Below are 20,739 nucleotides of genomic sequence, written 5' to 3'. Positions count from 1 at the left end.
CTTTTTTTCATTTTTAACCCCACTTTCCTTGTCTTTTCACTTATCTACCTTAACATTTTATTTCAACTACACACAATTTACAAATGCCTTTTGAATTCTAGTACTTCATTTTCCACAGGAACACTCAATTATCAAGTCGTTCCATTCTTCTAGTTGTATCTTAAAACAATAAAGAAATCCTGTTAAGTAATGAAAGTGACTACAATTACAATTCACATTGATCAAACAATAAAGAAATCCAATTACTTGATGTGTCTACAAAAATTTCTGTGAGAGTGAAAGAGAGGTTTCACGGCATACTTAACATTCAGCAGATACTATCATTACCATTTCCATGAGGATCAGTGCACAAAAATCCCCGATTAATTCAGATAAGTTACATAGCATCTCCAAGTCAACTAACTACACAACTGAATGCTGAACTGTATAGTCCATTGGTCTGTAGCTATCACCTTTGGCATTAGTAGGAGTGACAACAACAAGAATAACACAACCACCAAGAATAACGATCAGCATACCTAAACAGTTAAGCAACAATGCTTCAGTAGAGAAACGTGATATTACTTGGTTGGTCTGTAAGAATGTAGCCTTCTCTAAAATTCCAGTGGTAGCTGAAGCAATGGCTAGTCCATATATATAAATCCCCAAGAACACGTGCCAGGGAAGCAGTGCAGCTCTATTGCTTACTGAACCACCAGGATACCAAAAGGTTGAAAAGCCAGCAGCCCACTACATGAACAAAAGTTAGAATTCAGGAAGTTATCTTGGAAGAAGAAAAATAGGGCAAATATTGGAAATCTTTCCCATCTCTTCTTGTTGTTGCACATATCCAAAAGTGAAAAGATAAATACTAAATAAATATAAAAACCCAGGTTAACAAAAGTTCACTAAATTCTCCAATAGGGTTGTCAGTATTCAGGATTGGCATTCAAACGCTTATCATTAATTTAGAGTTAATATCCAAGAATAGGAAGGTGCTTCAGTTATTTGATGTGAATAGATGTATGGCACAAGGGAAATGATGCTAATAGAGAGATTGAATTGAATAAACATCAGCAGAGGATTCAGATCCATTTAAGAGAATAGATGCAGATGGATGGGAAGAACAGACCTGGATGCCAAATAGGAACAGACAAGCCAGACCCAACCAAGAATGCATACTGTAGAAGTTGTCAATGCCCTTCTCATTGTGAAACTTATAAGCAGCCCATACCCCTATCAAGCTCAAACAAAATGCTACAGATTGCAATGTAAGATGCACTGCCTTCTTAAAGCTTTTAGTTCCTGAGACTGTCTTGTATGCTAGCATTGCTGCAACAACCACAAAGAGTTAACCATGTTACCTATCTGATTTCTACATTGTTTATATGATCTTTCTAAATTGGTAGAAACCCCAAAAAACAACTTTAAACATCTTTCCTACCTAAAATCCAGCGTTCAAGCTGATAAGAGAATGAAACATGATTAGTATAAGGAGCATGCACACAAGATACACAAAATAGCTTTTGAATACTGCGCCAAAAATATTCTTGAAATTGCAGTGTAATAGTAATAACAATAACAATAATGATCGTGATTAACTCCGCATTTGTCTATGCATAGTATCATATATTTTGTTCACAGCTAGTTCCAAGTCCAGAAAAAGGAGGGCTGTGGTAGGTTGATGGTCAACAGAAAATTTAGTCACTCTATTATGCATTGCTATTGAGGATCTATAATTCTATATCCAACTGCAAAATTTTGGGACCATGGCTTGGTGGTTATTGTTGTCAAAAATCATGATGATTATGATGCACCAACCATGAACTTTCTAAACATAAGCTGAAATTTCATAAAGGTAACCCTCTCATGCATTGGTGTCTAAATCAAGGAGGAACCATTTCGTTATGAAGACTAGTTTTTTACAAATATAGAATAGTAAATGGTGCCCCATCATTTAAAATCCGATGTCATTTCTTATTGGGTGCAATTGGATTCTAAATAACATGATGAAATAAGATTTTAAATTACAGGGCACCACATACATCTTTATATTTGTGAAAAATTAATGGGGCTTTGTTTAGAAGAAAACCCATTTTGGCATAACAGATTCCCAAGTTATATATGCAAGTTTAGTTCAGATATGGTTTCAGAATCAAAATTGACCAACCCGGTTTCTGCTAAGCAGTGAGTGTTGGTGCAGTAATTAACATAAAAAACTAATTGCTTCATTGAAGCTGATAGAGTATAGAGAGAAGAGATAAGTACCTTCACCATTGAAGAGAATGAGGCCAATCACCATTAGTACAGGATGAACCTAAAAAACAAACATATATATATACGTATAGGTAAATTCAAGGGGAAAAAGATGAGATCTTCAATTCAAAAAATGAAATGAAGATAGAAAGAGAGTTTGTGTGAACGTTGAAGATGAGATCTTTGTTGTTGTTGAGAGAAGAGAGAGACAAGCCGCCCCTGAAATGCAAAGCCCATGTCAGAACCAAAGCCGAGACCGCCAGTCCGATTGCCCTCACCGTTGCCACCATTGCTTTCCGATTTGGATTTGGATTTGGATTTGGAGTTGGAACTGCCATTCTATAATTTCACTGCCAGTTAAGACTAATAAAACCTTTTTTTTTAACGCTTTTTGACCCTTTTATTTTATTTATTTACTTTTGGTAAATTAGGCATTTTGTCCTTAACTTATATATTACGTGTGAATTTGGTCCTTAAATGAGTCAGTTTAGTGGAAAAAAAAACCGCTCATGGTTGAATAATAAATTTGAGGTTGAATATTGTATATATCAAAAATCGATTGATATCTTGATCTGTTAATAAATATGTTATTAGGAGCTAATATATATATACACACACTAGCCTTTGAGTGCGTGCTTACAAGCGTGATCAAAGGTTCTTTTATTTTTTTTGGTAAAAATTAATAATTTACATATATTATAATTTAGAAATATATATTTTTTATTTTTCAAACAAATAAAAAGAATAAACTTTAGAAATAAATTTCTTTTTTGAACGTAAAGGAAAAAAAATCTTAAATTTTAAGGGTACGTTTGGTATGCTGTAATAACTCCTCTAATAGAATAGTTATTCATGTGTAATAGCAATTCGGTCATTTGGTTACATCTTTATTACATGAATTAGTTATTACATTGAAATAACTATTCTTTAAATTGAATGATAGTCATTCTTCTTTAAACCGGATGTAATAGTTATTTCTTAGAACATATAATAGGTTTTAAAATTAATATATTTACAAAAATATAAAGTTTCCTTATATATCATCATATACTAGCTTTCCATATGTAACAACCAAACTTATGAATAGTAATAGTTATTTCATTATAATGTTTTCTATTCCCAGTAATAAAGATTACTATTCTTAATATAATTTACATTTAGTATACCAAACGTAGCTTAAGAGTTCTCTTTTTTACTTCAAAATGAAATTTGTTATTTTACATTTATAACTCCATTTCTAAATGAAGTTTCCCTTCAATAATGAAGGTATTTTTAAACTACATAAAAATTAAATTGAAAGGGGAAACCTCTTATATATAGTTGTTGGGGACGTTTTTCCGACAAAGGCCAAAAATGTGATATTAGCCCAAATCTCCCATTGGGTTCTTTAGAAGTATTTATTGTGGAGAATCAAGCCCAAAATTCCAAATGTATAATGAACAAAAGGTTAATAGTGCTTTGATAAAAGAGAATCAAAATGCTAATAACAAAAGTGCAGAAAAAGTATAAAAATATAACAAGTCTAAAATTTCGACCCGCAGTCACTGAGAAGAGGAAATTGAGAGAGGTTGTGAGGAAGAGAGGGAAGGTTTTCCTGTACCCATATTTCCACCCTTAAGGTTCAGAATTGTGAGAATGTTTTCTAGTTCAGTGGGTTTTTGCCTCAAGTTTCAGCTCTATGGGGAAAACGTGGTTCAACAGGTCTGAAACTTCGAACCACAGTCACTAAGAAGACGAAATTGAGAGAGGTTATGAGGAAGAGAGGGAAGGTTCTCCTATAACTATGTTTCCACCCCCAAACTTCGGAATCGTGAGATTGTTGACTGGCTGAATGGGCTTTTGCTTTGAAGTTTCAGGTCTGTGGGTAGAACGTGGTTAGTTGATTTTGAATCTGATTGGGGTATTTTGTATTGAACTTAGGGTGCTTTAAGTGACTTTTTTTGGTCAATGAAAGAGGTTTTGAACCCTAAGGTATAGATCAAAGAAGTTATGGTTAGATTTGATTTAATTGGGTAAGAGGGATGCCTTACTTTTTGCATAATTTGGGAAATAAAGTAGCTTAAATTCATGGATTGATGTTTTCTAGACATGGCAGGTCATTGGAGATTGTATTTGGTTGTTGCAGTATACTAGGCCAACCACTTAGGGTTAGCTATGTGTTTTAGGCAAAAAATGATATAGCAGAAAAGTTGGGCCACAGTCACTTAGAGCATAAAAGCTGTTTTGGGGTGTAAATTTTGGATACAAGACCTCCTTCATGAGCCTAAGGTGCTACTAGTGTCCCTTACCCACTTGGTAGCACACATGAGTTGGGCTCATGCAAAAGGTCCGAAAGGAACCGACCCATGCCCTCCAAACCACACTTCCTCAATTTCCCCCATAAGTCACATGGGTTTAGGTCATGCTTAAAAGAATAAAATAAAATGTAATACATGAATTAAGCCCACAATAGTATAAATAAATATATAAGCAAACACCTCATGTTAAAGAGTATAGGGTTGTGCCATGTGACACATTTCTCGAAGTTCTCTTTTTTTAGGGTTCTAAATCAACAAAGTTTGTATTTATATCAAAGTATTAGTTCATTAAATTAGCCAATAGAGAAAATACTTATATTAATTATCTATAGTTGTGCATTAATTATTTATATCAAATGAATTTATATGATTATTTTTATAAACCCTATATAAGAGATAATTTTTAGTTGGAATAATAATAATAAATTTAGAATATGACATTTTTACTCATGTTTAGTTGCTTTGACAACAATTGACACAAAAGGCATAAAAAATAAATATTTGTGAATTTACTAAAATAAATCTTAGTCCTTTAAATTTCCTAACTCCTTTCAGTCACATGTAATATGTGTGTGTGTGTGTGTGTAATAAAATAAGTACATTTATTTTGTTATAACATAATGAAATTTTAATATAATTTTTCTACGATTTATGTGAGAAACAATAATTGAAAGATATATGCATTTTTTTAGCAAGCATGAAATATGCTTATCTATATTAACCACTATATCATGCAATTTTCAATTTGTGAACACATATGTATAGTGTGATTTCTATTTTGTCTATAAAATAAATAAAGATTACAATTTTTTACAAGGAAATGTATTCAATTTTTTTTAATATATATATTGATAGTTGGGAGATATGAATCATGAATGTCTCTATTGGAAATTAAGGTGCCAACTAATTAAGTTATAAGGTTCTTTGTAAACTTATTGAAATATTGGAGAAAACTAATAATAAGTTGCACCACACATCATGTAGGAATTTAGTTAATTTTCTTTTAGTTAGTATTGCTTTTGCTGCTACAAGTGGGCAAGTAAAAGAAGTTCCATCTACGATACAGTATTGATCATTTAATTCATGATTAATGTTAAGTACACAAACCTCAACTCCAGGTGCACATATGTCAGGCTTGATGGAAAACATAATGGAAGATTATTATCATTTTAAAAAGGAAAATGTACTATAAATTAATAAGAATCTCTGTAAATTAAATTATCTTTGTAAATCATATTGTAAATCATATATTGACAAAGAAGTTATAAAATGTCTCTTTGATAAAGAGGCACCAACTATTAATATCCATGGTGCAGTATTTTTTTACTATTGCCTCACTACAAAAAACATGGGTTATAGCCGTGTTTACAAAAAAAGCGGCTATAGCTAACCTATAGCCGTGTTTTAAAGAAACACAAATTAAACTACAGACCTACCCGCATTTTTAAATCGCGGCTATAAGTTAAGTCCATAGCCGCATTTCTAAGTGTTTAGAAGTGCGGCTATAGGTTTATCTGGATTTTTTTTTTTTTTTTTTAAATAGACTACCTATAGCCATGCTTTTGAAACACAACTATAGGTCCATCAAGAAATACATGATGCTCCTTATATATTGGAGAGTTTAATTGAAAATTGGGATGAAGAACATTCAGTTGAGGTAATTAAACTGCTTGCTCTACATAGTGTTCTTGTGATGCCTTGGCTATGGGCTTCTCGTCCTTTATATACACTTCTTTGTGGTTTTTGTGTGATTTTGTGTTTTTTTGGGGCTAATCATGAATGAATATTGTAGATAGGAATATTGCTATGTTAATTCGAATGTGTGTGTATATATATATTGTAGACAGGAATATTGTATATATATATATATATATAAACATGAATATTGTAGACAAGTTAATATGTTAACAAGATGAATATTGTAGGCAAGAATTTGTGATTTGCCCAAAAAGAAAAAAAGAAAAAAAAAAAAAAAAAAACTATAGCTGCGTTTGTAAAACACGGCTATGGCCAAATTAGGTGGAAAAAGGGTTATAGCCGCGTTTAACAAGCGTGGCTAAATTAAGATATATAGCTGCGTTTGAAAAAACGCAGCTATAGACCTGTTGATCTATTGTCATGATTTTTAGACCACGCTTTAATACATGGCTATAAAAAACGCGGCTATAGACAAAATGGACCGATAGCCATGTTTTTAGTAATGCCTCCGAAGGACCAAAATTCCAGCAGCAGCTACAGTTAGTATATTAGACTTAATAGCCAAAAATGATCCAACCACAATATCATTGAAATTATTATATGATTTTGTAAAATTAAATGCAACTGATATAGAATTCACGTCAACTTTTTGCTCAATTGCCGCAATAAAACCCTTAAAAATATCATGGTTTCTCTCATCTCTATAGCTTTTATATGGATAGATTCTTGCTGATGGAGCTAAACCTACAATGGTTTCAAGAAAAGTGTTGAAAAAAATTGTTTCACTTTTGGTTCCAGCAACCACTGAGGCACACCCAATACCATAGCCATTTACGTTGTTGAATGAATACTCGTCACGATAAATGTCAGGTTTTTGAATTTTGCCACAATAATAGTAGATGCCATTAACATAAAAAAATATAAATATATATATATATATATATATATAACATAAAAAATCAATTAATACTAGAAAATAAGTCTTTCGTGTCTTTTAGCCTTATATCATCTCAATAAATCCCTTCTTTAATCTCGCTTTCCTTTTCCTAGACATGTCAAAATATGAACAAAGTTAAGCTTCTTTATAAAATAAAATAAAAAAAAAAAAAAAAAAAAAAAAAAAAAAAAAAAACTTAACTAATTAACTAGTAAGTTTTGGCATTTGACATTTTGGTTGTTCACATGATTGGCATTGATACCTGCTAAAACTAATAGAAGGATCACAAGCTCTCTCAAGTTGCAATAGAAAAAAATTTCAATAACTTATAATTGGTGGTGGAAGTGGATGTAGTGATGCCAGTTGCAATAACATGTAATTTTGGAGGTGGAATAGAGTTTTAATACCTTATTGTATTAGGGAAAATTGTTGCAATAATTTAAAATAAATAAATTGTTGCAATAACTTGATATCAATTATTTTTGCAATTTATTAAAACAAAAGTTTTGAATTGATAACTTATTGCAACGAAGTTATTGTTGCAATAAACTGATATCAATTATTTTACAATCTATTGCAACGACAAAAATGAAATAATTATCTATAAAAACGAAGATATAGTTGCAATAATTTGATATGAATTATTTATGTCAATTCTTTCAATCTATTACAATAACATTCATGAAGTAATAGTCTATTATTATAAGATATTTGAAGCAGCCAAATTTTTTTTATTGCAACAATATATATATATATATATATATATATATATTATTGCATCAAAGTTGTTATTAAAATATTTAGAGTTTATTACAACATAATTTTTTATTTCTATAACTTGCATCAACAATTGCAATAACTTAAATGTTATTGCAATGATTTTTTTTTTTTTTTTTTTTTGTTTGCATTAGGTGAAAATGGAAGCAATATATTGCATCAAAATTGTTATTAAAATATTTAGAGTTTATTACAACATAATTTTTTATTGCTATAACTTGCATCAACAATTGCAATAACTTAAATGTTATTGTAATGATTTTTTTTTTTTTTTTTTTTTGGGCATTAGGTGAAAATGGAAGCAATACCCATGAAATTAAAATATACAAATGCCTTAATAACATAATTCATATGTTACGGTTAGGAGCAAAAGCCGTGTTTTAAAAACGTGGCTATAACCCATGTTTTTAGTAGTGCCTCCGAAGGACCATAATTCTTAGCACCAGTTACGGTTAGTATATTAGACTTCATAGCCAAAAATGATCCAACCACAATATCATTGAATTACAATTGATATAGAAATCACATCAACTCTTTGCTCAATTGCAGCAATAAAACCCTTAAAAATATCATGGTTTCTCTCATCTCTATAGCTTTTATATGTATAGATTCTTGCAGACGGAGTTGGACCTACAATGATTTTAGGAAAAGTGTTGAACAAAATTGTTTCACTTTTGGTCCTAGCTGCCACTGAGGCACACCCAGTACCATGGCCATTTACGTCGTTGAATGAATACTCGTCACGATAAATGTAAGGTTTTTGAATTTTGCTGCAATAATAGTAGATACCAATAACATAATATATATATATATATATATATATATATATATACTTAACATAAAAAAAATCAATTAATACTAGCGTGTCTTTTAGCCTTATATTATCCCAATAAATCCCTTCTTTAATCTCGCTTTCCTTGAGTAGAAAAATAGAAAATCAATACTTAAGTCTGGTATCAATTATTGAGGTTTTGATTTCCTTTTCCTAGACATGTCAAAATATGAACAAAGTTAAGCTTCTTAAAAAAAAAAAAAAAAAAACCTAACTAATTAACTAGTAATAAGTTTTGGCATTAGACATTTTGGTTGTTCACATGATTGGCATTGATACAAGCTAGAACTAATGCAAAGATCACAAGCTCTCTCAAGTTGCAATAGAAAAAATTTCAATAACTTATAATTGGCGGTGGAAGTGGAAAAATTTCAATAATTTATAATTGGCGGTGGAAGTGGATGTAGTGATACCAGTTGTAATAACATATAATTTTGGAGGTGGAATAGAGTTTTAATACCTTACTGTATTAGGGAAAATTGTTGCAATAATTTAAAATAAATAAATTGTTGCAATAATTTAAAATAAATAAATTGTTGCAATAATTTAAAATAAATAAATTGTTACAATAACTTGATACCAATTATTTTTGCAATTTATTACAACAAAACTTTTGAATTGATAACTTATCACAACGAAGTTATCGTTGCAATAAACTGATATCAATTATTTTACAATCTATTGCAATGAAAAAAATGAAATAATTATCTATAAAACGAAGATATATTTGCATTAATTTTATATGAATTATTTATGTCAATTATTTCAATCTATTAAAATAACATTCATGAAGTAATAGTCTATTATTATAAAATATTTGAAGCAGTCAATTTTTTTTTATTGCAACAATATATATATTCTTGCATCAAAATTATTATTAAAATATTTGGAGTTTATTACAACATAATTTTCTGCTGCAAAAACCTATTACCTTAGATTTTATTGCTATAACTTGCATCAATAATTGCAATAACTCTAATGTTATTGCAATGATTTTTTTTTTTGGCATTAGGTGAAAATGAAAGCAATACCCATGTAATACAATATACAAATGCCTTAATAACATAATTCATATGTTGTCTCACTTAATTCTTTTAACAAAAAAGTACGTCTTTCACTTTTAGGAAAAACTTGGGACCAAATCCCACAATTCCAACAATCGCATCAAATATAATCTTGATATGCTCTTACTGGATATTCCCAACAATAGAAAGTTAGGAAGGTGATGGAGCAAAAGCAAAACAAGCTATTCCCAATTGGTCTACAAGAACTAAAGAGTTTCTTGGTGGTTCCAACAATCGCATCAAATATAATCTTGATATGCTCTTACTGGATATTCCCAACAATAGAAAGTTAGGAAGGTGATGGAGCAAAAGCAAAACAAGCTATTCTCAATTGGTCTACAAGAACTAAAGAGTTTCTTGGTGGAATTTCCAAGATTGTCTTACCCCAGAAATAGAAAGACACTATTGAAAGTAAACTATTTCAAACCATGTTGATTCTAGCATATCTCAAAGACTAACACTCAGGTGCGATCAACGGATGATAGATTGCACATTAAAAGCATCACGGAATGCTTCATAAGCTACCTTTGGCAAACTAGTCATGGTGTCCCTAAGTCCATAATCACTCCTCTATCACCCAATTTTGCTCGACAGATAATTACTAAACGCCCCCAACAAGAAGCTCGTACACAAAGGATTAGGGACCACCTCCCAAACCTATGATCCCGACCTCTCTACTAAATGTGACCATATTCATATGTTCACACCCTATAGCCATGTTTAGAATTATTTTACACTATTGCAATGATAATTATGAAGTTGCAACAAAGATATTATTGCAATAACCTGTTATCAATAATTTTACAATTAATTGTAACACAAACATGAAATAATAATCTATTGCAGCAAAGATATCATTGCAGTAATTTGACCCAAATTATTTTTGTTAAGTATTTTCAATCTATTGCACTAAGATTCATGACCAAACAAACTCCACAAACAAACTCATAGTACACACTCACCTCCAGTCCGTGCTGAACAAGAATCTCTATTAGGGTACTCAGATGCCTCAAGCTGCAGAGGGTTTCTCTCTGTGGTAGGGCTCTGTAGCAGTGTTGTTTCCTTTCTCTTTGAGAAAGAAGAGTTTGTCTCCCTATAGTGACACGGTCACTAGGAGGGCTTGGGGTTGTTTTTTCGTGGGGTGGGGAAACAGAACAGTGTGGTGGTAAACAGAGCAGTGACGAGATGGAGGAATTAACGAGTAAATGTGATAACCTGTCCTTATCGGTTAGGGAAGGGAAATCTATTATTTTGTCTAATAAACACCAAGAGTCTAAGTTTGTTCTAGCAGCAAAATTCTATACTAGACGAGCTTTGAATATCGAGGCGGTGGCTCGTACTTTCAGGCCTCTATGGAGAACGAGGGATCGTTTTCATATTTCAAATGCAGGAAATAATATCTTACTTTTCGATTTTGAGATGGAAGTGGACGCGGAAAAAGTTCTTCTCGGTGAACCTTGGTCCTACGATAGACATCTGGTGAGTGTTCAACGTTTTGATGATAGGAAGGCCATTAAAGATATAGACTTTAAGTTCTGTGCTTTTTGGATTCAAATACATGATATACCTTATAAGTTTATGACAAAGGAGACGGCGAAGGAAATAGGTGATACTATCGGTCCTGTTATCAAGCAAAGTGAGGATTCTGAATGGAAGGGAGGGACTTTTCTACGCGTCAGGGTCAAAGTGGATACGACTCGCCCCTTATGTCGGGGGAGGAAAGTGACGTTCGAAGAAGGCCAGACACAGTGGGTCTCTTTTCAGTATGAAAAACTCCCCAATGTGTGTTACTGGTGCGGTAGGCTCTTGCATGACGATAAAGAATGCGAAGTATGGATAAAGAGCAAAGGGACTCTCTCAGTTGATCAACAACAATTTGGTAACTGGATTAGAGCAAACTCGTTTGGCCCAAACAAGAGCAGGAGCTTAGAAGTCAAAGGCTTCGAGTCCAGGCAGACCAGTGCACAGGAGGCGAGAATGGGAAATAAGGACAGAGAAGTGAAACAAAGGAATCAAACCAGTGAAGTTGGGGATTCAAGCGGTGGAGAAGTAGAGCGAATGGAGACAGCGACGGAGGAGGATGAAATTTTCCCTGAAACCAACTTGGTAGCCGGTTTCCGAGGAAAGTCAGAAAATAGAAATAAAGAAACAGTATTCGAGGCGTCTGGTACGGAGAGTGGAAAGGCAGCTTCACCAACGCAGCCCTTGTCAAATCCCAGGAAACCCGATAGTATGCAGCAGACAAAAGATAACTTTTTGGGACTAGACTCACAGGAAGACCCAACGGTTATAAGGGAGAGTCTAGTAAGTAATCCAAAAGTTCAGATTTCCCAAGGAGAGAACAGGCAAAACAGGGGGTTAGTCTCATTGGGAAGTGGTTCTGAGGAGGCTACTATAGACTTACAAAAAAAGGGCGCGAAAGAGGAAAAAGGCTTTACAATAAAATCTGGGGATGGGGCTGGGCCTGGCCCATCGAGCAAAGGAAATCCAAACAAAATTAGTTCTGAAACGCAGGGGATATCTGACTTTGGGCCCGGTCCAGTAGGTGAAGTTAAGAAAGGCCTGTGGACAAGATTAAAAAATAGGCCCAATCCAGAAATGAGAGAAGAGTTTATGCATGGGACTGAAGCTCTGAAACGTAAAGCAGGGGAATTAGAAGGCAGTGAGGAATTTTCTGCAGAAAAGATGAAAAAACAGAGGAAGGAGGGGGAAACAAAAAAGCAAGGTGAGGTGCGTGCTATGAATCTTAGATCGGCGGAGGTTGTTGAGCAACCTCACCGGAGTCAATGAGTATTTTATGTTGGAACTGTCGGGGGCTTGGGAACCGGCAGACAGTTCAAGAGCTCGGAGACTTAATTCGGGCACAAGATCCCTCAGTGATGTTTTTAGCCGAAACATGGCTGGATGAATTTAGGCTAATCAGTTTACGTGACTCATTTCGTTTTGGTCATCATCATGGGGTCTCTAGATCAACCCGTGGTGGTGGTTTGGTGTTGTTTTGGAAAAAAGACTTGGATTTACAGGTAATGTCTTCCTCCCATAATCACATTGATGCTTTGATTAATAAAGGAAATGAAAATGGTTGGCGTTTTACCGGTTTTTACGGAGCACCTGAAACTCAGCTTCGGTGGAAATCTTGGGATTTATTAAGAGATTTAAATAATCGCTTTTCGATTCCGTGGTTGTGCGGTGCTGATTTTAACGAACTTCTGAAAACTCATGAGAAGTTAGGAGGACGGCTACGGCCGTATGGGCAGATGCAAAAATTTCGAGAAGTTCTTGATGAATGTGGTCTGTTCGATCTTGGTTTCGAAGGAAACAAATTCACTTGGTTCAAAAAATTCCCGGATGGTGGTGTTGTGTGGGAAAGGCTGGATAGAGCAGTGTGTTCGGTGGCTTGGTATGATTTATTTCCTGCTTCAAAGGTTATTACATTGGTTGGTGCTTCCTCCGACCATAGCCCAATTTTGATCCTTCCTGAGGGGATCACGCCAAAGCCTCAACGCCCCTGGAGGTTTGAACATATGTGGCTTGAGGAGCAGGGCTGCCACGATTCTGTTAAAAGAGCTTGGAAAACTATCTCCTTTGAGCCGCCCATGTCCAAAGTTATACAGAATGTTGAATCCTGTAAAGCTCAGTTGAAAGTATGGAGTAAGAAGGGTTTTCGAAACGTTGCCAACACTTTAAGGGAGAAAAAAAAGACTTTGAAGGAAGCTGAAGAAGTGGCGGTGAATGGAGGAAGGATAGAGTTTTTTCTTCAATTAAAAGGGGAGGTTGCCAAGCTTCTTAGACTAGAGGAAAAAATGTGGCAACAGCGAAGCCATGTTCACTGGATGGTTTCGGGTGACAAAAATACTAGTTATTTTCATAACCGTGCTTCTCAGCGATTTCGACGTAATAACATTTCTGTACTTAAAGATCTTGAGGGCAGATTGTTTTCGGGTAATCAAGAGGTTTCGGGGATGATTGTAGAGTATTATAAAAACCTGTTTACTTCCTCCAACCCGCAAGAGCTTGAGGAGGTGGTTCTTTGCACAAAAGGGGTGGTTTCGGAGGATATGAACAGCAGCCTAACCAGAAACTTCTCAAAGGAAGAGGTAGAGATAGCTTTAAAGCAAATGGCCCCTTTGAAAGCGCCGGGTCCTGACGGAATGCCTCCGATTTTCTTCCAACATTATTGGGAGAGCATTGGGGATGATGTAGTCAAAGCGGTGATATCTTGTCTAAACTCTTCCTCAATTGAATCAGGTCTGAATCACACCTTCATTACTCTTATTCCTAAAGTGAAATGTCCTGAATTTGTTTCTGAATTTCGTCCCATTGCTCTATGTAATATTTTGTATAAATTGGTATCAAAAGTGTTGGCAAACAGGCTGAAGAAAGTATTACCCCACATTATCTCTGAATCTCAGAGTGCGTTCCAATCGGATAAAGCCATTTCTGATAATATCTTGGTAGCCTTTGAGACTTTACACCATATGAAAAGAAAAAAATTGGGAAAAACAGGTTATATGGCCTTAAAGTTGGATATGAGCAAAGCGTATGATCGCTTAGAGTGGGCTTTCCTCCAAAGGATCATGGAGAGGATGGGATTTAATTCAACTTGGATAGGATGGATTATGGAGTGCGTAAAATCCGTGACTTATTCGATTTTGGTCAATGGTGAACCTCAAGGCCACATCATTCCGACTCGTGGCATTCGCCAAGGGGACCCTCTTTCCCCTTACCTTTTTCTATTATGCTCTGAAGGACTTAATGGGCTAATTGAACAAGCGGTGGATAGGAAATGCATTGAGGGAGTGTCTCTTTGTAGAAATGGTCCTAAGATCTCTCATCTCCTTTTCGCTGACGATAGTTTATTATTCTGCCGTGCTAGCGTGGGGGATGTGGATAAAATTCAAGAGATTTTGGGCAAATATGAACGGGCCTCGGGTCAAAAAATAAATCCGGATAAGATGACTCTTTTCTTTAGTAGCAATTCCTCTTTTGCTACTAAGGAAGAAGTTAAAAATCTGCTTGGAGTGCCCGAAATTAAGGAATACGAAAGGTATCTTGGGCTGCCGGCAGTGGTGGGAAGAAGAAAGAAGGCGAGCTTGAATTATATCAAAGATAGAGTATGGGGTAAGCTTCAAGGATGGAAGGAAAAAATTTTGTCTCAAGCGGGCAAAGAAGTCCTTTTGAAAGCGGTTGTTCAAGCCATCCCTATGTTTGCCATGAGTTGTTTTCGGTTGCCTTTGGGGCTTTGTCAAGATATTGAGAAGCTCATTAGAAAATTTTGGTGGGGTCAAAGGGGAGATAGGAGAAAAATCCATTGGGCAAAATGGGAGGTGTTGTGCCAGCAAAAGAGCGAAAGGGGTCTTGGCTTTAAAGATCTTTGCAAATTCAATAAAGCAATGTTGGCGAAACAGCTATGGAGGTTGCTGCATGATAGGGAATCTCTATTTTATAGAGTTTTCAAGGCAAAATATTTCCCAAATAGCTCTATTTTTGAGGCAAAATCTTCTTCCGGCTCCTTCGCTTGGAAGAGCATCCTATGGTCCAGAGACTTAATTGAAAGGGGGTCCTCTTGGAGAGTGGGCAACGGTGATTTTGTCCGAATTTATAAGGATGTGTGGCTGCCAAGTCCAGATGGTAGAATTAACTCCCCTGTCGTTCACCTTGATCCGGAGTCTACTGTGAAGTCTTTGATTGATCCAGTCACGGGTTGGTGGAATATTAATCTTATTGATTTATGTTTTCATCCACCTGATGCAAAACTCATTAAGTCTCTGCCTCTGAGTTTCACTCCCCAACCTGACATTTTGGTTTGGAAGCATGAAAAATCTGGAGTTTACTCAGTTAAATCCGGTTACAAGTCCTTATGCGAACTTCACTATAGGGACACAAATTGTCCTCTTGTTTCTGACGTTCAGAGGGGTTTTTGGAAGTGTTTATGGAGGTTGAAGGTTCCAGGGAAGATCAAGCATTTTCTTTGGAAGGCCTGCACAAACTCGCTGCCTTCTAAGGTAAATTTGAGGAAGCGGAAAATCTTGGAAGATGTTGATTGTCCTCGGTGTGCTGGTGGCCCGGAAACTGTGGAACATGCTTTATGGAGTTGTGAGTGTATTAAAGTTGTCTGGGATGCAGAATTTGGCTGGGTGGACAGAAGTGCAGCGGCTTTTGAATCCTTTTCAGACGTTCTGCATTTTGTTCGTGACAAACCAGCTGCACTTGCTTTATTTGCAGTTACTGCTTGGGCTATATGGACTCAGAGGAACAAGGTTAGGCTCCATGACAACCCTCTGCCTCTCTGTAATGTCGCCGACTTTGCCAAGACTTACTCCAAGATTTTAAAGAACACACGGACAGCCCTCCAATTTCCAGGAACCGGTCTACTCCTCACAGGTGGTCTCCGCCAGCAGCTGGTGCAGTGAAGATTAATTTTGACGGAGCTATGTTTGGGGAGTCTGACAGGGCGGGGTTGGGTGTGGTTATTCGGTCTTGCGAGGGTCAGGTGGTGGCAGCTCTATCCGAGCAAATTACAAAACCTCCAACAGTGGAGATCCTGGAACTCTTGGCTGCAAGGCGTGCTGTTTCCTTTTCTGCAGAATTGGAACATCTTCATTGTGTATGCGAAGGCGACTCTCTTTCTGTTGTTAATGCCTTAAAGGGTTCGGGATTGGTTCTTTCTAGTGGAGGTCATCTCTTAGCTGATATCTCTTCTCTCTCAAACTCTTTTCAGAGTATCTCTTTCGCTCATGTAGGTCGGCAAGGCAATGCGGTTGCGCATGCCTTAGCCCAACGAGCGAGATCTTCTCCTTCGACTCAAATTTGGTTGGAGTGTGTTCCAACGGATATCATGTCTTTTGTATTGGATGATATTCCAAACTCTTGATGCTTATATAAAATAGCTTTTCTTCTCAAAAAAAAAAAAAAAAAAAGATTCATGACATATAGTATTTTTGAATTAAATTTGTGACATCAACAAATAAACCACATGTAGACACTATTAAAACCAGTCTAACCACGGGTGGGTTAAATCTAATTTCTCCTATATTTTCATATTGATAAAATTTAAAATTTTATTATTGGACAATGATAATCATTCATCATTACTTTTTAATTGTCTAGTCTTAGTATATTTATATAACCTACCAAGTATTGAGAAAAAAAGAAGAAGGAATAAATTAAATAGACATTTGGAAGAAATTGAACATCTCAAAAGATAATGTACCATTTTTTTTTTGGGGGGCTAAAAATAGATGGTATACCCTTTGTTACGAGAAAGTATATCATGTTTTAAGAATACCAACTCAACACTTAGTTGGTGTTTCTAAGGCCAATAAAAAATTGACACCTATCTAAAAAACACACATCAACAAAACATACTATCTGCTCCTAAAAAGATAAGGTTGCCCCTGAAATTTCAAAGCCCCGCCATTAACAACCTAAAACCCCTTTTGCAAAATCAAAATCAAAATTTTCAAAGCCCCACCAATTACAACCTAAAACCCCTTGTGCAAAATCAAAATCAAAATCAAAATTTTCTCTCATCTCTCTCACAGCACACCATATACCATCATCTGCTCTCTCTTTCTCAACTCCAAACCTCAATAATCACTGCCTTTTGAGTCTATTGCATTTTTCCTCGATTGATAATATAGTTAAATTATCTATTATTGTTTCTAAATTTTGTTAAATTTAATGTTTTTACTTATTATTGAAAATTTTATTATTAGCTAATTGTTACTCCATTAGCTTTTAGCCTTATAGTTTCCATAAAACCAAAAAAGGCATACCATCAAAATCATGCTCAGTTATGTTTAAGTGTTTGTAATTTTACTAGAACCCTCGAACTTGTTTTGTTGAGCATTTGCAAGACAATATGCAATTTTGAGGTGAATGAGGAAAGTTGAGGAAACGATTTATGAAGGATTAAGAAAAAAGTGTATGTATCTTGCAAATGGGCACTATAAAATACTAAATAGAATACCAAATCTAAGAAACAAATTTGAGACTTCTTAAACTATAACATCTCAAACTATAACTGAGCATAGTTTTGATGGCATGTGTAATATATTGCTCTTCAAATCTTGGTAGCTTCCAACCCCAAGAGGACGCATAAAGAAGACTATTTTAGTATTTCTCAGGTGTGAGGAAAAAAGAAGACTACTTCTCAGATGTGAAGAATGAACAGATTGCTTATCATATATAAATTATAAAGTACTCATGCAATTGGGTGAGGAGAATGAAGAAAGAAAGGTATGAACAAACAAATACATGAACGGTTTTGGGAAAATTTTGTCTGAAAAATCAAGGGATAAAATGAATGAAAGTCACAAGAAATAGTGTATCTATTTTCCTGGAAAATATTTCTTTGCATTTTGAGAAACCACAAACACTACATATTCAAAGTGAATCCATGAAAATCATGGCAATTACAGCTCACAATTCACAAGAAGATTTCCCCCTTTTTTCCCCTACTATAAAACAAACAATAAGTAACATTTACAAACATATCCAATAAGGATATCACTATAAAGCCAAGTCAAAAGACTCAAAACAAATTTGTTAAAACGACAAGCACTTAGCATCTGAGAACATGAGTTTATTTTGAAGGGTTTTGTGCTTTGGTGAAACCGCAGCCAATATTACAATGCCGCTAAGAAGGGCCAAACCCACTCCTAGACTATTGACAACCATGGACTCTGGAGAGTGTGTGGATACATTTCTTTTGGTTTGTAGGAATGTCAACTTCTCTAGAAGTCCAGTTTCTGCTGTGGCCACAGCCAAACCATATGTGTAGAGACCAAGGAAAATGTGCCAAGGCAAGACCCTTAGCCTTACTGTGCGCGCCTCCCCTCTATGCCAAAAGCTCAGGAAACCCATCAACCACTGCATTTAAATTAATACTCCTATAAGAGAATTTGAAACTCACATCATATTATTTGAAAAATACACGCTTTTCATTAGAATATATAAAAGACAAAACTCATATAATTCTTGTACCTTATGTTCTCCAATTGAATTGAACCAAACATTATATTGATTAATGCAACAAAAAAAGTGTCATTTTTTACACGGACTATTAAAGTCAGCCATTTAGTTCATTCATCAATTCAACTATAGGTTGAGTTTAATAATTGGGGAACCTAAGGCATTGTTCCTTACCCTAAATAAAATATCTCAAAAATAGGTACCCAACAAGTAGAAAAGTACTCAAGCAATTGTTGCAAATATACCATATTGTCTAGGTTCCTAGTCTATGAATAGCCTAGAATTCGTCTCTATACATACCTACAATAGAGATCTCAATGGTAATGATAAAGATGTAGACAAATCAATAACAATTCTAACAATAACAATAGCCCCTTCTGCTTTCCTTAGTTCAGGAGAAGAGGTTGACGTTAATTTAGAGATTGTTTTCTACTAGCTAGGATATATGCTATTTTGCTATCCAAGAAAAATCCTTCTAATTTTCCATCTTATTGTTTTATCTTCGGGCCACTAATTTCTGTTTTGAATTTTATTATCCGTAAATTACTATGGAAATTGTATATGAATGTCATATTAGTCATTGCATCGGATTCCATATTTTACCTTGACAAATTGATAATGATTGATGGCCTACATGCTTCCTAGCTAGTTATTATGAAAACATCCAAAAGCATCTTTCCTTGATCATGCAATTGACATAGACAGAATTTTGTCTTCATTTTAGTAAAGATAAGGAACTTACTCTCAAAAGAAATGAAAGTTGAAAACAGTAGTGTAGTCTTGTTGCTATTTAATTGAAACAGACATGCCATCAAAGAAATGGGGGATCAAAAAAGTAATGTAGTTGTGTTAATTTTTAATTGAAACTAGAAGGGTTTGGTAATAGTGTGAAAATTGAAAAGGATCAAAATGGCATCAACACCTGAGCTGTGAAGCATTACTTATCCACATAATGAGACTATATTATTCAGTTTCTTAGGAAACACACACAACATTATGATTTTGAAATAATTGAAGTAAAATAAGAAACATGCATCGGTAAAACTTGGGGAATTGAAGAAACAAAACCTGAGCTCCAAATAGGAAGACACATATCAAACCCATCCAAGAATGCAGACTATAGAAGTTAGCCACAATCCTATCATTCCCACGAAACTTCGTCCAAATCCCAAAAAACCCAGAAGCCAAAGCCACTCCTTGTAGACACAGATGCACGGATTTCTTGAAGCTCTTTGAACCAGGCAACCATCTATGCACCAGAATTGCTAAAAAACACACACAAAAACAAAAGAAGCACAACATGAGCCCCATTGTGCAAATTTACTGTTAATGGTCTAACAAGTTTACATGTACATTGATTAGTATATAATAATTTCTAAGTTCTTTCACTAGCTACCTTCGCCACTGATGAGAATAAAACCAATCACCATTAGTAAAGGATGAAGAACCTGTCATAAAAGAAAGGAAAATAAAAACCAATCCTTTGAAGCACTTCAAAGATAAAAAAAACCAAACTTTGGTGCTTTGTGTAAATGACATGCAGAGAGAGATAGTGTAACATACTGCATAGATGAGGTCTTCTTGGGAGGAGTGAAGGAGGAAGCTGGACTTGAAAGCAAGAGCCCAGAAGAGGACTAGCAATGCCACTGCAAGTCCTGAGAGTCTAGCAAAGAAAAGGAGTGGGAATAGTGAAGAGGAGGTTATGGCCATGTGTACTTGTTGCAGTTGTACTCTCAGTCCCACAGTCCAAACTCAGTGCAAGTGGTAGCACTAGGAGCTGAGCTGAGGAACTTACAGTTAAAGCTGAGCTTTAGATCTACCATAGTAGGGTATTGAGTAAAGCAATTCCTTTTGGGAAACTTTATTTTGGAATAAGGTTTGGTTTTGTTTATTACCATTTACTTTGCATTATTGGTAATGTAA

General features: G+C 35.0%; 3 protein-coding genes across 3 annotated transcripts; 1 reads left to right on the top strand and 2 right to left on the bottom strand.

Moving 5' to 3' along the window:
- Nucleotides 1-187: 187 nt before the first annotated feature.
- On the bottom strand, nt 188-2,594 carry LOC126715015 (transmembrane ascorbate ferrireductase 2-like). The gene is made up of 4 exons (XM_050415443.1): nt 2,403-2,594; nt 2,248-2,296; nt 1,112-1,311; nt 188-729 (listed from the first exon to the last, which is right to left on the bottom strand). The coding sequence occupies exons 1-4, from the start codon at nt 2,571-2,573 to the stop codon at nt 403-405; spliced, it is 747 nt and encodes a 248-aa protein (XP_050271400.1). The 5' UTR covers nt 2,574-2,594; the 3' UTR covers nt 188-402.
- An 8,431-nt stretch (nt 2,595-11,025) lies between these two features.
- Nucleotides 11,026-12,630, top strand: LOC126692427 (uncharacterized). The gene has a single exon (XM_050388038.1). It carries the CDS (start codon nt 11,026-11,028, stop codon nt 12,628-12,630), a length of 1,605 nt encoding a protein of 534 aa, XP_050243995.1.
- Nucleotides 12,631-18,149: 5,519 nt separating this feature from the next.
- LOC126715025 (probable transmembrane ascorbate ferrireductase 4) lies at nt 18,150-20,716 on the bottom strand. Its single transcript, XM_050415455.1, has 4 exons — nt 20,380-20,716; nt 20,213-20,264; nt 19,885-20,081; nt 18,150-18,714 (listed from the first exon to the last, which is right to left on the bottom strand). Exons 1-4 carry the CDS (start codon nt 20,524-20,526, stop codon nt 18,391-18,393), a joined length of 720 nt encoding a protein of 239 aa, XP_050271412.1. The 5' UTR covers nt 20,527-20,716; the 3' UTR covers nt 18,150-18,390.
- Nucleotides 20,717-20,739: the final 23 nt, after the last annotated feature.

Source organism: Quercus robur, chromosome 1 (genome assembly GCF_932294415.1).
Source record: "Quercus robur chromosome 1, dhQueRobu3.1, whole genome shotgun sequence".
Classification (NCBI taxonomy): domain Eukaryota; kingdom Viridiplantae; phylum Streptophyta; class Magnoliopsida; order Fagales; family Fagaceae; genus Quercus; species Quercus robur.
Note: the sequence above shows the minus strand (reverse complement) of the source record. Positions and strands in the feature narration are given on the sequence as shown.

Excerpts from the sequence above, each read along its gene's own strand:
- LOC126715015 (XM_050415443.1), bottom strand. The coding sequence starts at position 2,573 with ATGGCAGTTCCAACTCCAAATCCAAATCCAAATCCAAATCGGAAAGCA. Across the intron at positions 1,312-2,247 it reads CATTCTCTTCAATGGTGAAG|CAATGCTAGCATACAAGACA; the intron begins GTACTTATCTCT and ends TGGTTGTTGCAG. Across the intron at positions 730-1,111 it reads TGTTCCTATTTGGCATCCAG|TGGGCTGCTGGCTTTTCAAC; the intron begins GTCTGTTCTTCC and ends TTGTTCATGTAG.
- LOC126692427 (XM_050388038.1), top strand. The coding sequence starts at position 11,026 with ATGGAGGAATTAACGAGTAAATGTGATAACCTGTCCTTATCGGTTAGG.
- LOC126715025 (XM_050415455.1), bottom strand. The coding sequence starts at position 20,526 with ATGGCCATAACCTCCTCTTCACTATTCCCACTCCTTTTCTTTGCTAGA. Across the intron at positions 20,265-20,379 it reads AAGAAGACCTCATCTATGCA|GTTCTTCATCCTTTACTAAT; the intron begins GTATGTTACACT and ends CTTTTATGACAG. Across the intron at positions 20,082-20,212 it reads TATTCTCATCAGTGGCGAAG|CAATTCTGGTGCATAGATGG; the intron begins GTAGCTAGTGAA and ends TGTGTTTTTTAG.